Source organism: Phalacrocorax aristotelis, chromosome 5 (genome assembly GCF_949628215.1).
Source record: "Phalacrocorax aristotelis chromosome 5, bGulAri2.1, whole genome shotgun sequence".
In the NCBI taxonomy this organism is placed as follows: Eukaryota; Metazoa; Chordata; class Aves; order Suliformes; family Phalacrocoracidae; genus Phalacrocorax; species Phalacrocorax aristotelis.
The window spans coordinates 48,962,074-48,978,298 of NC_134280.1; the positions used below are offsets into that span (position 1 = coordinate 48,962,074).

At 41.8% G+C, this 16,225-nt stretch overlaps 2 protein-coding genes across 11 annotated transcripts in view; one reads left to right on the forward strand and one right to left on the reverse strand.

Annotated features, from left to right (window-relative positions):
- The window catches only part of IFTAP (intraflagellar transport associated protein), a 56,299-nt gene extending 45,768 nt beyond the window's left edge, over positions 1–10,531 (reverse strand). For 5 of the 10 annotated variants that reach the window (XM_075094324.1, XM_075094320.1, XM_075094326.1 and 2 more), the window contains exon 1: positions 10,402–10,531. The gene's annotated coding sequence lies outside the window, so the exon portion shown is untranslated. Of the gene's footprint in view, positions 1–9,575; positions 9,820–10,327 lie in introns of all 10 variants that reach the window. The other 5 variants (XM_075094323.1, XM_075094328.1, XM_075094321.1 and 2 more) reach the window with 3 other exon arrangements.
- A 198-nt stretch (positions 10,532–10,729) lies between these two features.
- Positions 10,730–13,641, forward strand: RAG2 (recombination activating 2). The gene has a single exon (XM_075094319.1). It carries the CDS (start codon positions 11,131–11,133, stop codon positions 12,847–12,849), a length of 1,719 nt encoding a protein of 572 aa, XP_074950420.1. The 5' UTR covers positions 10,730–11,130; the 3' UTR covers positions 12,850–13,641.
- Positions 13,642–16,225: the final 2,584 nt, after the last annotated feature.

Here is a 16,225-nt window from a genome sequence, read left to right on the forward strand (position 1 = left end):
TATTCCAAGCATGGGAAAAGATTACTTCCTCAAGACTAACAGCTTTTTTTACCAGCAAATAGACCAAATTCTTACCCAAGTCAAAGCGGTAAATCCAGAGTAGCTCTCCTACAGCCAATATACTGCAGGCATTAGTATATGAGATCTGCTATCAGCTATGTCAAAGGTATTGATCTTGGCTTAAGAAAATAAAATAACTTGTAATTCGTAGGCCACATTTCCTTATTTTTCCTTCTAGGAAAAAAAAGAAAAGCCCCAAAGAATTCCGGAATGTGAGTTCACTAAATTATTCATATTTAAATAAATCCTAAATTGGAAATGAGGGGAGAAAACCCTATTTGCCATTTTGGCATCCACCGTACATTGCTTTTTATAAGAACTTTACAGTTTTGCTTCCAAAATCTAAAGCAAGAAATAAAATGCAAAATGGACTACAGAGGTGAAGGTCCAACACAGACCTAATCTTCCCTTGCACAACTGTTATTTATGTCTACAGAATCATATCCTCATGCAGAGGAAAAAACAGCTAGGTCCTAATAAAAGCCTAGGTTCTATCAGAACAGCCATTTACTCAAACAATAGAGAGGAGACACTGGCAGATAGCACTACCTGTCTCCCCCTGTTTTCCATTATTTTGAAGAACTGCAGGGTGCTATTGCATCACGCTAAATGAAAGCAAGAACAGAGGATGGTATTTGGAGAACATCCACTATCCCTGAAACTGAACATATGGGTAGGACGTTCACAATGTACCTCAACCTATCAAGGTTTTTGTATTTTTCATTTTCACTCCATTTTGGTTTTCTGCTGCTTCCCACCTACTTTATTGCTGAGTCTCTCTTAAATGAACACCATACTGTGTCAGCTGTAGAGAAGTTTTGTGATGTGAACAGCTGAAACCAGGCTGACCAGAAGATGCTCACCTTTGCTAAGGAGCTAACCAGTACATTCTACATAAGTAAAAGGCTTCAGCAACCATGCAGTTCACAGCTTCAAGGCAATGACTTCTCTGAACTACCATGAAAAATGAAAAAAATATACAATAATAGATTGGAATCACCCACAATTTATGAACTGGATACAGTCATACCTCTACGAATGAAACAACTGCATTGTTCTGCTAGAGAGTAACTACTACCGAAATAAAAAACATATCTTCTTTTTCCCAAAAGGCATCAAACTAACCTGGAGGTTTCAAGCCCATGCTGGCTCTGGATAGTTTTAGAGTCAAATATCAGTAAGTGATACATTCAAGCAGCAACTATACTTTCTTCTTTTTGCATTTCACTCCTGCTCATCCATCCTAATTACTGTAATGAGGTTCCTTGAGGCGATCATTCATTAAGCCTTGTTGATCATCAGCAGATTGTGCAAAATCAATTTTAGTTCTCAAAATGCAGTGTTCTTCCCAGGAGTTTAAGCCAAACCACAAATCTCTGCACTGAACCACAGAGGCATGTCAAGTGAGCATGATTTCAATTACATAATTATTAGTTCTATTAAACAATAAAAAATGTGGTGCAATATAGGCTTCTTCTTTTATGCTGCATTTTTGAGTGCTTTATTATGTTTTTTTTTAAATACAATATAGGCAATGAAAGAAAAATCAAGATTCTGAATTTTTAAATGGAAAGAGCAATAAGCTAATCCTCCCTACAAACTCACTAAAACCTTACATATTTTATTCTTCTGAAAAACAAACAAACAAACAAACAAAACTTCCTAGTGTTTCTGGCATAGGTTAAAGTCAGGTTTCCACACTATGAATTTATCTTCCAAAAGTCATTCTCAACAAAAACATGGATATTCAGAAATGTTTATTTATAGATCACTCATAGGTTCATGGAAAAGATCACTAGATACAGCTGTTCTCATTATTTTATAGCCTATGTCTGCATAAGTCATACTGAACACAAACACATTATTTTTACATCTTATACTCTGCTACCACTGGACAATGCCTGGTGCTAGCAGAGTAACTACACCTGTCACAACTAACTTTTTTCAAAGGGGTCTTTAACACTTCAGATCTAAGTAATCTCTCATAAGGGCAATCCTACTCTCTTACAACCAACAATCCAGAGCTAAGCAACAAGTATTTCTCTAACACCTCTCATCCATAAAGGTTTTACATGTCAGTATGCACTAAAGCCCTTGATTCTGGGGACTCTCTTGGCCTGGCTAGTTCAGCAACATAAAAACTGTCAATAGTGATGGGGTGGGCTGGTAAAAGCAATGCAGAAATGATCACTGCAGGTTGACCACTCATATAGTTATCATAGAATCATAGAATGTCCTGAGTTGGAAGGGACCCATAAGGATCATCAAGTCTGACTCCTGTTCCTGCACAAGGACAACCCAAATTCACCCCATGTCTCTGAGGGCGTTGTCCAAGCACTTCTTGAATATCATCAGGCTTGGTGCCATGACTGCCTCCCTGGGGAGCCTGTTCCAGTACTCCACCACCCTCTGGGTGAAGAGCCTTTTCCTAATATCCAGCCTAAACCTCCCCTGGCACATCTTCCTGCCATTCCCTCGGGTCCTGTCACTGGTCACTAGAGGGGAGAAATCAGCGCCTGCCCCTCCTAGTTAGGCAATACTGCAGGCATATAGGCAAGTCTTAAGTGTGCAGTAAATTGTCAAGGGACCAAGTACAGAACCAGAGCTGCTTCCTGCCTCCTAAGGACAATGAGAAAGCAAACTGTGATTCAGGACATTAGTCTCCTCTCCAACCTGTTCCAGGAGCTACATAACAGCATGCTGCCTCTTACAAAATGTAACATCCCAACCTGCAGCAGTACTGTAGGCAGCAATACTGTAGAAGTCACGCCATGTAATACATGCACCCATATAATTGTGCAAAGCTTGCTCATGGAAGCTGGATTAAATACACATAAAATTAATGACCTAGGTCCTATATTGTTATCAGCTGAAGTAAACTCAATCAGAAGAGCAATGATTAGTACTTTTGGAGAAAAAGTATCTGATTTCCACTCCTTGCTGTCTTACTACCATTTACCACATTAGTGAGTCAAGAAAACTCTAGAGTATGGATTTGCTACAATATTACTGCAGCAATAAAGAACGAGGTAGCACTTTTGCAAAAGGAATAAGCCTGTATCAGACGACTGCAGTCAGAATCAATTTAAGCTTAAGTGCTAGCTGCTCCCAAAAAGGCCACTACCACCCTGTCTCCCTCTTCACCTGCAACTTTTCATTCCAGCCCATCTCTTGGCCAGACAAAATAAACTGCCAATATAAAAGCTGAAACTAAACTGAGCAAATATATATCCAGTTTTAAATACACATTTTCTGATCTGCCTTAGAGCCACATGATTGTGAGTGCCTGCACAACGAGACAGTGAGAACATGCAGTGGGAGCAAGGGAAGGATGCAGGATTGCCCCTTTTGGCAGCCTGTCATAGATGTTTAGGCAAATGTGAAAGCATAGCCTCATCAGAAATACCACTCACAAACGGCCCAGAAAGCTGTGCTTACTCCATGCTAGGCAAAGCAGATGTTACCAGGGTACGCACACCCGCACTACTGCTATACTGGAGTGCAGACAATCAGCCCCCATGTAGCAGAGAGGCAGGCAAAGCTGGAACTCAAGCCTGTCCTTAATAAATGTTCAGCGTTAGCTACGGACTGTGGTCACTACCTTAACAAACATCCCAGGCTGGCACTTTGAAAGTGGGCCAAGTGAAAGGAGTGATTCTGGGAATTCCTGCCCCAGGAAGATGTAAATCATTTCCAGTGAGGCAGCACAGGAAGGTTACACACTTCCCAGAGGGCAGCCAACTGTTTTCTTTTTGTCTAGACATCTGCAAAGCTACAGTTGCAAACGAAAGCCCTCCCTGCTCTACTGTCCTGCCCTACTTTTCTTCCTCCTCCTCCCCGCTACCCACCACCTGCAGGGTGGCAGAGCTCCTGGAGCAAACCCCACGGCAGCAAGCTCTGGCCACGAGCAGGTGCGGGTCAACTGAAGTGTGGGAACAAACTAAAACAAAAAGTTTCAATTACAAAGGGCAAAAACTCTCAGATGAGGTTCCTTGCAGCATCTCTCAATTCAATGTGATCTGCAACAGCTAATCCTGTTTATATCAACTGGATGTTTGCCACTGCCTTCAGCAGGAGGCCTCAAGGGCACACACTTAACGCATCAGCAATTTTCGTGGATGGGAGCTGCATCTGTTTGCATAATTGCATTACTGAGCCTTAGAGCCGACCTTTGCGATGGTCAAAACCACGTGACTCTCGTGCCCAGCTCGCATGAGCTTTAAGGGATATATCTAAGAGCTTTAATTGCAGTCTAGCACATTGGTCCTGTTTGATTTCAGTGCTATTATGTCAGTCCATTCATGATCAGAAGGCTTTTTTTATGAATTTCCAGTGGCTTGAAGAATGCTGCTCCCTTTAAAGACCACCTGGCAGCCCATGACAGGGGTAATGTTTCCTGTGCACCACACACTCCTCCAAAATGCAGTAGCCACTGTCCCCTGGAATGCGACTGTCCTGGATTTGGCAAAGCACAGCTGGATTCAATCAGCTATTTTTGACGAGACCTCTGAATAAAGCGCTGTCTCTCACATGTTAAATACTGTTTACTGATGTTTTTAGATGAGACAGAAAATTGAAGACTGTAGGACGCTGGACTCCCTGTGCCATTTTTTTCACAGGTTTCATCTCACAGGTCCTGGCTAAATATCCAGAATATTTGCATTCTGGCTGGCTAGCCCTGCACAAATGAGTAAGGCCGCCTTTCCCTGCTGAGCTGGAGTGCATTACTGCAACCCACGGGGAGCCAGCTATGTTCCAGCTCAGAGATGACTGTGTTCTACTGGCAGAAAATATGCTGAAAATCCTGGAAATATCTCAGTACAATTTGGGATGACTTGGGGTGAAGATGTAAACCACATATTATTTTAAGTAATTAACTGTAGAAGAAGAAAATCAAGTGAAACAAAGCATTTCTGTAACAGTAAGCAATCTGCTGAAAACATACTACCTATGTCAATGTTATTAAAATAGAAATGGTGAAGGAAAAGTCTATTTATTCATTTTCGCATGGGTTCTCTGCCAAATAAATTCAGGATGCAAATCCTAGATGTTCTTGCTATGACCTGGACAGTTCTGAACATGATTTTCCTGCCTTGTAGATACATTATTCTGAAACTACTTGCTGCAGCTCCTCCAAAGCAGTTTGTCACTGACAGTTACAGAAGACCAGCTTGGACAGACCATGCTTTCATCCAAAGCTGACATGCTGTTGCCAACAAACTTTAATTTCTCTGTCTTTTCAGCCACAGTAATTGGAAAAAGATTTTCTAAAGATAAGGTATGTCAGTTGGCAGAAGGAGAATAAAATTAATGTAAAATATTAAATGAGACACAATTGGGGGGCGGATTTTTAGCTTAAACATTTGTATCTCTTTTGCCAGTAGATCTCTGATCACAAACCCAAGCAAGGGTCAGACTATGTCAAGCACTTGGATAAGAAGCTGTCAAGTATCATCTAGGTGCTACCGAAAATAGAAATAAATATGATCTGAATGCCCTTAACTTTGGGGGAAGTTAAGTTCTTCAGCATTCCACTCTTCAGTACAGTCTATCTTTGTTTCAGAAGTAACAGGTCCATATGGATGCTACAGGGCACAGTGCCTTAGAGCCGCTGTATTTCAGATGAGAAACGTCACCACATCCTACTTGCATTACAGTTATTCAATGTCTCAGGACAATTTTCGCAAACATTCGGTTTGTTTGCTTTGCTGTATTAATCAAATTCCATTTCAAACTCTTTCTAATTCTATTCTCACAGCAGTTTCAAATGGAAGATGAGATATTTCTAAAATACCTTGCAGCTGATGATGTAACTCAGGAGTGGGTGAAGTAGGGCTAGGAAAACAAAAGCAGGGAGCTATGAAGAGTGAATTGTTTTCCAGGTTTTTCTGTTTATTTGGTGTGCTATGTTATGCAAGTGGCTTACCCTCTGTGCCCCAGCACTGCTAGCTGTTGAAAGGATATGTTCCCAGAGGACTTCCCAGAGTCTAATTACTTTTTGTTGGAGAAAAGCGCTGTGAAACTGATGAAAAGTGCTGCAGAAGGGTGCAAAATTTTATTAGTCTTTTAAGGTCTGATCAGAAGGTCACTGAAGTAGAAGAAAGGACATTCCTAATTACTTGAGTGGACTTTGAATTGGACTTTTAGTTAGTCCTCACTCACTGGGTTGCATGCATTTGTCACTTCCTTTGCTCTGTTTCAATGTCACTGCCTACTTGCAGCCGAGCATTCCCAGGCAAAGCAGTAGTATGCCAATCAGCAGGAGTTGTTTTCTTTTACTAGCTATTGAAGTTATTTTTCTCTTTGAACTCAAAAATTATGTTAGATTACATTTTTATATTCCAATAGCACTGAAAAAAATCCAAAAAAGGTCATGAGCTTTTGACAGGTTTAGCAGTGTAAAAAATTAAACTATAAAGGAGTGTACACTACACTGCAGAAATTTACAATTTAACTAACAGACATCTACTCTCACTCTGGTCTGGTTCTACTACAAAGAGTTAAAGCTTCTGGAGGCTGGTGGGTTTCTTGTTGTGCCATCTGAAGATGAGGAAACAAAAAAAAACAGTCACAGCCAGTTAGCCACAGCAGACTCAGTTCTCAGGAGCACATCTGCAAATTAAGCAGATAGATTCCCCTCCATCAGGCTGTCTCTCCATGCCACAAGCCCCCTGTGCTGTCAGAGAAGATTCCTCAAAGCGCTTACATTCGAATCCCAGTAACGTAGAAAAATTTTGGAGGACGCAAAAAACCCTACCAGCCAGGTACGTCTAACTTATTGTTTTGCCCAAAGCAAACTTTGTTGATACACTTAGTGAATGCTTTGAGAAATACTATATAAAGATTTCCTTCCCTAAGTCTGTTTATGAAGGACTTCCAAGCTCTGTGGGTGTCTGGATATGATTTTGATTGTGAAGAATTTGGGAATAGCACTTGCTTTTCAGGGGTCTGTTTTTTAATTTTACGAAGGGAGAGCCTGCAGATCAGTCAAAGAAAAAAAATACACAATATTGCAAAATATATTTAATTCTACCGTAGAGATCTGTATTCATGCCAAGTTAAATATAAATGCAAACTAATGACAGAATTTAATGGTCAGCAACAAGCATTTACCAACTGAGACTCCACACTATCCTGCAGTCCATTCTCCCAGCGTCCAGTCAGTGCTGTTCAAATACCTTATCTTCATATAAATGAAAGGTGCTTTGGGTTTGCTACAGTTCATAAGATCAAATCATTCATTATTTGATAGCATTCAAATTACTGTGAAATTATCAATATGGTATTTTTTAATGTTGACAAATATTAATACGAAACGTCACACTAAACATCTGTACTGATCATTCATTGTTCTCCTGTTTGAAACGTTTTTGTTGCCTAATCAGGTAACAGGCACAGCACATAGGTGAAAACAATTACTACATAGGGTCAAAGAGAACAGTGAGTAGTAAACAAAGTTTGGGAGTGACTCATTGCCTAAACATAGTAATCTAGAGACATTTTATAAACCCTACATTTACAAGGACCTAGGACACAGGACCTATGGGAGACTTGCCACCTTCCATAAAAGAAGCTAGAAGACAAAAGAATATCCAAAGGCATATGAAATGTCACTTGACGTTTAGGCGGCTGAATCCTACCCCTTGTTTCTAAAACCCATTCATCCTATACTTCTCAGTGAAGGCTTAATACAGTTTCTGAAATAATGCCCCACATAAAAAATTGTAGCCATGGCCATCTGTTTCCATACTAAGCACATTTCAAATTACATTAACTAGTGCTTTTAAAAAGTACCTTCCCTCTTCATTTGATCCTTCTGTAAATAAACCTCCCAATGGATCTATCTAAATCTGAGTTCCTTGTAATCTCTTCTCACCATACAAACTATTAACTGAAAAAAACCAGCTTAAAATCTTAAGTTTGATTTTAAAATAACATAGGGGAGAATATTAGTTTTCTTCTTGTTGTTAGCCTAGCTTCTAGCTCAGATCTCTACAGTTCACCTGTCAAATACAGGGGTTATAAAAGTAATGTTGAGATTCTTATTTTTCTGTATAATCCTTGGAGCTTGATCTTTTATAAAAATATCAAATATGATGAAGCATGACTCAAGTCACCATAACTGGTAATTGTTTATGTAGCTCCAGCCTTCTCTATTTGTCCATCTTTACTTCTCATAGCGTCTTTTCCCCTCTGTCTTGTGCTGCAGCACAACACAGGCATTTGCCTTTTTCCTTCCATGCTAATCCAAATTGGCAGTGATGTGGTTTTGAGCATAAAGCCACAAAAAAACTTTGAACTTTTTGGTTATAGGTTAGATTTCTACCTTTTGGGCTCCCTGAAGCTGCTCAGGGTCAGATGAGCGTTGGCCCAAAGGAATCAGTGATGTTGGAAGGTTAGAGGAGGAGGTCAGCATAGCGAAAGATCAACCACACTGTATTAACACACCATAATGAGCAGGAAACAACCTGGAAAGCCAAAGCAATTCCAGCATGTGCCTGAGGAGCTACTTCTGCCAGAGAATCTAGGATAAATATTCTCTACGTTACTTACTGAACTGCTTGCTTAGGTAAAGTTCAAGAAATATTAAGGGATGACAAGGAGGAAGTGTGCTTAAGTGTGTTTATTTAACCAGTAAGTCCTGTGTGTCTATCAATCTCACTTTTAATCATTTTCATTGGTCTGTTCTCCACCCTGTATCTGCAACAGTCTCTTCAGATAGCATACTCTTCAGAACTGAGTACTGCTCGATATTTGGGAAATAGTTTGTGACATTGTGGACACTAATAATTGTTGTATTTGGAGAGTCTTGAAGTATATGTAAGAATATAAGATGAATGCCAACATTTCCATTAAATTGTTTGCCTTTTTTAATACTCATTAGACTTCAAATATAAACCAGCAGTCAAATGTAGAACACTAGTGTTACAAAATATAGAATGCTACCTTACAGGTGTGCTTGTGGCATCTTCAGTATGGAAAACATTACTTTTCTAAAGATACTGTAAAAACAAAGAAGCTATTGGAAGAATATGAAAGAAGAGACAAAGGAAATCTAACCCAGTAAACTCAACTTAGTTCAAGTTCCTCTAACAACACCATTTTTAGATGGCTATAAGAAACAAGCAGCAGAGATTCCTGTTTAGTACATCACCTGAAGGCAAGTAACTTCGCAAACCTTTCTTCATGCAAATAATAAGAACAAAACCTGCTGTGTATACTGACATGCTCAGAAGAGGGTTCACTAATTCAATTAACTCGTAACTGAACTTCACCTACAGTGCAGTACTTCTGAAAAGGAATCCAAATGTAGAAAAAACTACCACCTTCAGGGCAGAGGCATTAGGACTGGCTACAGAGTGAACAGAACTTGACCATGATCTTTGGATGATTCCACAACATTTAAAAAGATAAGACAGCTATTCCACGGATTATTTTTAGAATAGACTCAGTAGTGGCTATGCCTACTGTGTCCCTGTGCTCTGGCCTAAGCACATCTGACCAGGCTCGCCTACCTTTGGAAACTTTTAATGGCAGATCCGTATTTTAGCACAGCAGTTTGCGTACCAGAAAGTGGAGCAGGCAGGCAGTACAGGAACGTGGTACAACAATCCCTACTGTGCTTGAGAACATGTGCTGATGGCAATTTGATATAGTCAGTGTCATCAGTTCCCATTTTACAGTGACTCTCACTGCACACTATGTTGTTCTGGAGTCCCCAGGTTTTGACATCACATAACTAGAAGATACTGATCCTTCCTTTAAAAAAAAAAAAAAAAAAAGGAAACCCTATGTGTCTTGTTTTTGTTGTTACAGCAAAACAAAAAGCAGGAGCAAGGAAAATATGAATCCTAAAGATTTCAAAACAAGGAATTGTATTTTAAAATGTAGAGGGTTTTGGTTTGTTTCTTTTTTTCCAAATATTGTATTTGAAAGCTAGCTCACACCTTTAAATCCTGGGGATTTAGCAAAGGCTGGGACAGGGAACTTGGCCATTTACTAAAAGATACAACTCTGCTGTCACCAAAGGACGGTGCCAATGAACCAGGCAGTTGTCCCTTTCTCTGGTGCCTGTGATCTCCAAAGCTCTTTCAGTGCTATTACCCAGGCTGACTAAGTAAACTCTTTCAGGCTTTTGAACAAGCAGGTAAAAAAGGATATCCCTTGAAATCTACTCACGAAAGGATGAGCAAACAGCAAACGTCAAAGATAAAGGATTTGATGGCACTATGACCGCAGCTGGCAGCGACGCTCCCAGACCAGTTACCTGTTCAGCACAAGCGTTCGAGATTCACGCCCGGCACTAACAGCTTCTACCTCTACAGCTCCAGCGACACCTACGTGGTTAGAAATACCGCTGGCATCGACTGATCCTACGCGTCTTCGACAGATCTTGATGTTTTCTTTGGAAACCTCCAAAGTGCTCAAACTGAAGCTCGCACTCGGCCACGGACACGCTCACTTCAGCGCCCCGACTACGGTGCTCGCAGGCCCGGCTCAGGGCCCGGAGGGGAGGGGAGCTCCCCACCCACCCCACCGGCGGGGTGCCCCGGGGGCCGGGGCGAGGACCGGGCAGGCGGCCTCCCCAGGCAGGGCCCCAGCGGCCGCGGCTGCCCGACCCTCCCGCCCCTGCTCTGCGGACCCGGCGCTGAGGCGGCCCGCGGCGCGCGGGATTCTCCAGCCCGGCACTGCCGGGGCGAGAAAGGGGCGGGAAGGAGCCTGCCTTGTGTCACCTCCGGCGCTGGTCCCTCCGCCCCCGGACTCCCTCACGGCCGGGGAGGAGCCGAGCGGCGGCCGCGCCGCTCCGGGCCGGGCCGGGCCGAAGAGCCGAGCGAGAACTACCGTCCCCAGCAGGCCGCGGGGCCGCCGGCTCGATGGAGCTGCCGGGCCCGCAGCGGGGAGGTGGCTGGACTCGCAGCATCGGGCGGCCGCGCTGGGGCCGCGGGCACCGTCCTTCGGCTGTTACAGGCCGCAGTTGTACAAAAGCCCGTGGAACCGCTACACGGCTCTTACTTGATTCCTTGAGTTGCAGAAAAGCGTCTCTTTTTGGGTCTCAAAGTGTGAACCGAAATGCAACTTCGTATTAGCGATTTATTCAAGCACTGTTTAGCAACCCCCATAGGGTCTAAAGCATGTTTCACCGGCTTGTTTTGTGTTTTTTCCTCAGATATTGACCCCAGTATGGCCCAGTCAGCAGATGAAATGTCGCTGCAGATGGTATCAGCTGTCAGTAATTCATCCCTGCTTCAGCCGGGCTTCTCTCTCCTGAATTTTGATGGGCATGTTTTCTTTTTTGGGCAGAAAGGATGGCCGAAGAGATCCTGCCCCACTGGTGTTTTCTTCCTTGATATAAAGCAGAATGAGCTCAAAATGAAACCTGCCTTGTTCTCTAAAGACTCCTGTTACCTCCCCCCTCTCCGCTACCCTGCTCTTTGCACGCTCAGAGGCAATGCGGAGTCTGATGAGCACGAGTACATCATCCATGGTGGGAAAACACCTAACAATGACCTTTCTGATAAGATTTACATTATTAGTCTCGTAAGCAAAAATAGCAAGAAAACTACATTCCAATGCATTGAGAAAGACCTGGGTGGAGATATCCCTGAAGCTAGATATGGGCATACAATTAATGTAGTTCATAGCCGGGGAAAAAGCATGAGCGTTGTATTTGGAGGGAGATCATATACTCCCCTTGCACAAAGAACCACTGAAAAATGGAACAGCGTAGTTGACTGTTTGCCCTCTGTGTTTCTTATTGATTTTGAGTTTGGATGCTGTACATCATACATACTTCCAGAGCTTCAAGATGGACTTTCCTTCCACGTTTCAGTTGCCAGAAATGATACAATCTACATTTTGGGAGGCCATTCACTTCAAAATAACACCAGGTCCCCCAACTTGTACAAGCTAAAAGTTGATCTCCCCCTGGGCAGCCCAGCCGTGACCTGCACCATCCTGCCAGGGGGGATATCTGTGTCAAGTGCTATAGTGACTCAAACCAGTGATACAGAATTTGTCCTTGTTGGGGGCTACCAGTATGACAACCAGAAACGGTTGGTGTGTAACACCATAGTTCTGGAAGATAATAAGATACAGATTGTTGAAAGGGCAAGCCCAGACTGGACACCAGATATTAAACACTGCAGGATGTGGTTTGGCTGTGATATGGGCAAAGGGTCTGTATTGCTTGGCATTCCAGGGGCCAACAAACAGTTAATCTCAGATGCAAACTACTTCTACATTTTGAGATGCAAAGGAGCAGAAGAGGACAAGGAGGAAGAACTGACAGCACAAATTTGCAGTCAGACATCGACTGAAGACCCTGGAGACTCCACTCCATTTGAAGATTCGGAAGAGTTTTGTTTTAGCGCTGAAGCCAATAGCTTTGATGTCGATGATACTGACACTTACAATGAAGATGATGAAGAAGATGAATCAGAAACGGGCTATTGGATCACCTGCTCTGCCAGTTGCAATATTGACATTAACACCTGGGTCCCTTTCTATTCGACAGAACTCAACAAGCCTGCAATGATACTGTGTTCCAATGGGGCTGGCCATTGGGTCCATGCACAATGCATGGATCTCTCAGAGAGCATGCTCCTACGTCTCTCAGAAGCAAATGTCAAGTACTTCTGCAACGAGCATGTTGATCTTAACAAAGGGCTACAAACTCCCAAAAAGGTGGTGCACCTGAAAAAGCAACCCATGAAACCGTTGCGCAGAAAGATAGCCATGAAGTTAACAACACCCACGAAAAAGTCCTTTCTTCGGAGATTGTTTGAGTAGATTTACACTGCTGATTTTATTTGCCTGGGAGGAAGTGAAATCACAAAGACAGCTTGTAATGGTTAAAGCAGAATGGGTTATTGGAGCTTGAAGAGATCTTTTTATTTAGCTGATTTCAATTATGTCAATATTTCAGTTACGTTTCAAAGCTCATGAATTTATTTTATCTCTTATGTATATTTTTGTAATATCCAGATAAGAACCCCATCACAGAGGGCATTGTGCAAACACACAGCCAGATGCTGGTAACTTTGTGCTGTATTTTACGCTACAACTTGCTCCCCGCTTATCCCCAGTGAGTTTAATGGAACTGCCGGTAGTATAAGACATTATCCCATGCACTCAGTGGTGTTAGCATCTGTCCATAAAGAACATTATATTATCCGTTTTAATTTTATCTCTTAGTGAGTAGTTCTAGAAATATTTGGCCTAATTTATACCTGCATTACTCCAATTTTATGTTGGTGTAATGAAATAAAATTAGACTAATTACTCTGGTTTTAAACTAAAGTGGTGGCTTAAGTCTCTTGTGTCAGAAATAATGAAATATTCAGACACTGAAGGTCAGTTTTCTTCTGAGACTTCCATTATGGAAAGCTTACATATGGAGCATTTAATTCTGGAGAATTAATTTTTGATTTTGAGAGGTACTGTATGATTATATGTCAGTTTTGGCTACAGCTGTGGAATATAATCTCACAGTAAAAATCAAATTGCTTTTTTAAACCACTATGCTCAACAACTGCTTTGTGTTTGTATTTTTTTAAATCTAGTAAGCTAATAAAGTTTATAATAAAAATGACTTATTTTTTTCACCTACTCATGGGGTAAATCAAACACCGTAAATTCCAAAGTCTACGAAAGGACAGCATGTGTGCTTGGGAGGTCGATCTGAAGTCTGATAAGGGGTCTAGCTTCACAGCCACCCCATGCTGTGAGCTCCCATTGACTTCAGAAGAAGTTCCTTCTGATGAACAGGACTTTTATCATTTACTCCAGGTCCTCCACTACACATTTCTTTCTCTGCTCTCCCAGGGTGACTGTGTAGAGTGTGAAAGCTTAAAAGTGTGAGCTGTAGCTCAGAGTGACTCACTGAGCCAGTGGAGCGTTGTGAGGGTGGAAACAAATGCAGCTGGCTGCTCAAAGCACAAGAAGAAGATTGGATTCAGATTGAAAAGGACATTGTCAAGGTTGAATAGCCCAAGAGTTTACTAACTTTTTTGTGGATTCTTTTATTGGCTGTTTGTAAAGCCTCATCATTCTTGACTTTATTTTTTATTTTTATTACTGCTGCAAACATCTTTTCAAAAAATCAATACCATCAGCTCAACATTTGTGAGCCAACAATAATAGTTCAGTACTCACAGTCCAGCTCTCATGCTGGACCTCTGAATAAAAAAGAAAAACAGGAGCAGCTGTCAGCCGTTTGATCACTATGTGCAGGCCCTGAGCAGCCACTCCTCTACAAGGCAGCACGTGTAGCACAGCATTCCTATTGACACAGACATGTATGCACAATACTCTCCTTAAAACCTTAACAATTCAAGTCAACAGCAGAGGAAAGTAAAGGGCAACCATACAAAGTTTCCATTCCCAACCTTTTCATGTGCTGAGGAGGTTATAGTTTGGGTAGACCTTGTAAATGGGAAGTATATCGCCCTGACTACCCTCTCACCAGCTTGATATTGGTATAAATCCTTCAAATTCAATGCTGGCTTCCTGTTCCTTTGTCATGCTACTTTACCTAAGCTAGAGTATATAGTGCTATATGTTTTTCCAGGAAATTAATATAATGCCCATGTGAAGTCCCTTCAAACTGGTGAAATTCAATAGTCAACATCCCCTTTTGTAGGTTAGTCATAGGTCTTACTCAGCTGAATTGTTATTAAAATATACATTCATCACACACTCTCCATAGACTTCATTTACATCAACCAAAAAAATTCCACACCAAAACTAAAACCACATCATCACAACACCAACAAAGGGGGACACTATACTCACACAACAAAGCTCCACCCCTTGTCCCTTCACCATTTTACAACAGACTCCTCACAATTATAGAACTTCCTCGCAATGTCCAGTCTGAGTTTTTGCCTGTTACCTCTCCCAGTTACTGTCATTATCTCAAATTCCTCAGACTCCACATTGTGTGACAAATTTGTCTGCTCATGCAGACAAATAAAAGGATGGAAACATTTTCCAAAGCGAAAGCTCGACACTGGCCTAGCAGAAACAACGTTTGGCCTGAGATAAAGCCTGGTGGATCAGGCACTGGTGGTGCAGTTGCAGTAAGGTGGGACCATCTCTTGAGTTTCCAGAACTGACTCCTGCAGCTGCAGTGACCCCCTGAGCCCCTAGGAGAGGAGGGCAGGTAGCCTTAGCATGTGGCAGGCACAAGCACCCATTGCAGCCCCTTCCAATTCTTACCTGAATTGTTGTCCTTTACTTTAAGGCTGTGGCTATGAAAAAAAGCAGTTCACAGTCAGACTTTACAGTATTCCTCATCAGGCCCATAATGTTAGCGTATTGCATGTTCGAGCTATGCTTTTCTTTAAATATATGGTTTATTTGAGCAGGAAGGAGAAATTGTTTGGTCAAACCATGTCCCAGCCTCATAGTGAAGGGTAGTACATGCAGCATTAAATCACAGCTCAGAGGCTGTAGTCACTGCAGGAAGAGGAAGTCAGAGTAAAATATAATATTCCAAAGGAGTCAAACATAAAGGGATATATGAACATCAGCCTGTAAAGACGACACTTGACGTAGTAGTTAAGACTGCAGAAAGTACTTAATTCCCTGATAATTCTGATGACACTTTTGAGCCATGTACTTGTTAGAGCATTGATTGTCTTCAAAACCAGGTAATCAATACAAGATGTTTCTTCCTCAGGTAGGTTAGAATTAGAAGATAAAATGAAGTAGATTTGAGTGCAGAAGTAAATCTCTATTGTATCTGCATCCAACTGACCTATGTGGTTTGTAACCACAACAAGCAGCATCATGGTTCCCAGCCATATTTTAGTAACACAATGTTGTTATTATTGGCTTTTATGAGAATAATATATGGATTTTACTGCTCCTGAAAGGTGCTTGGACCCTGCAGTACCTGATTAATCTACAGGAAAGGCACAACACAAACTTTAGTGGTAGCACTAAACCATGTGTCATAGTTCAGAGTGACTCATTGCGACAATAGACCATTGAAAGGAGTGGAAATAATACAACTGGGAGCTCAAAGCAAAAGGAAAAGACTGACTTCAGATTGAAAATGAATCTGTAAAGTTATTTACTGCTACACTCAATGTATTAAAGACAGAAGGACTGGCTTTCTTTTTTTTTCGTGATTGGTGGCAATAGTTCCCTCCATGTTTGA

Bases quoted from the DNA above. Each gene is read 5' to 3' on its own strand.
- RAG2 (XM_075094319.1), top strand. From the start codon at position 11,131: ATGCAACTTCGTATTAGCGATTTATTCAAGCACTGTTTAGCAACCCCC.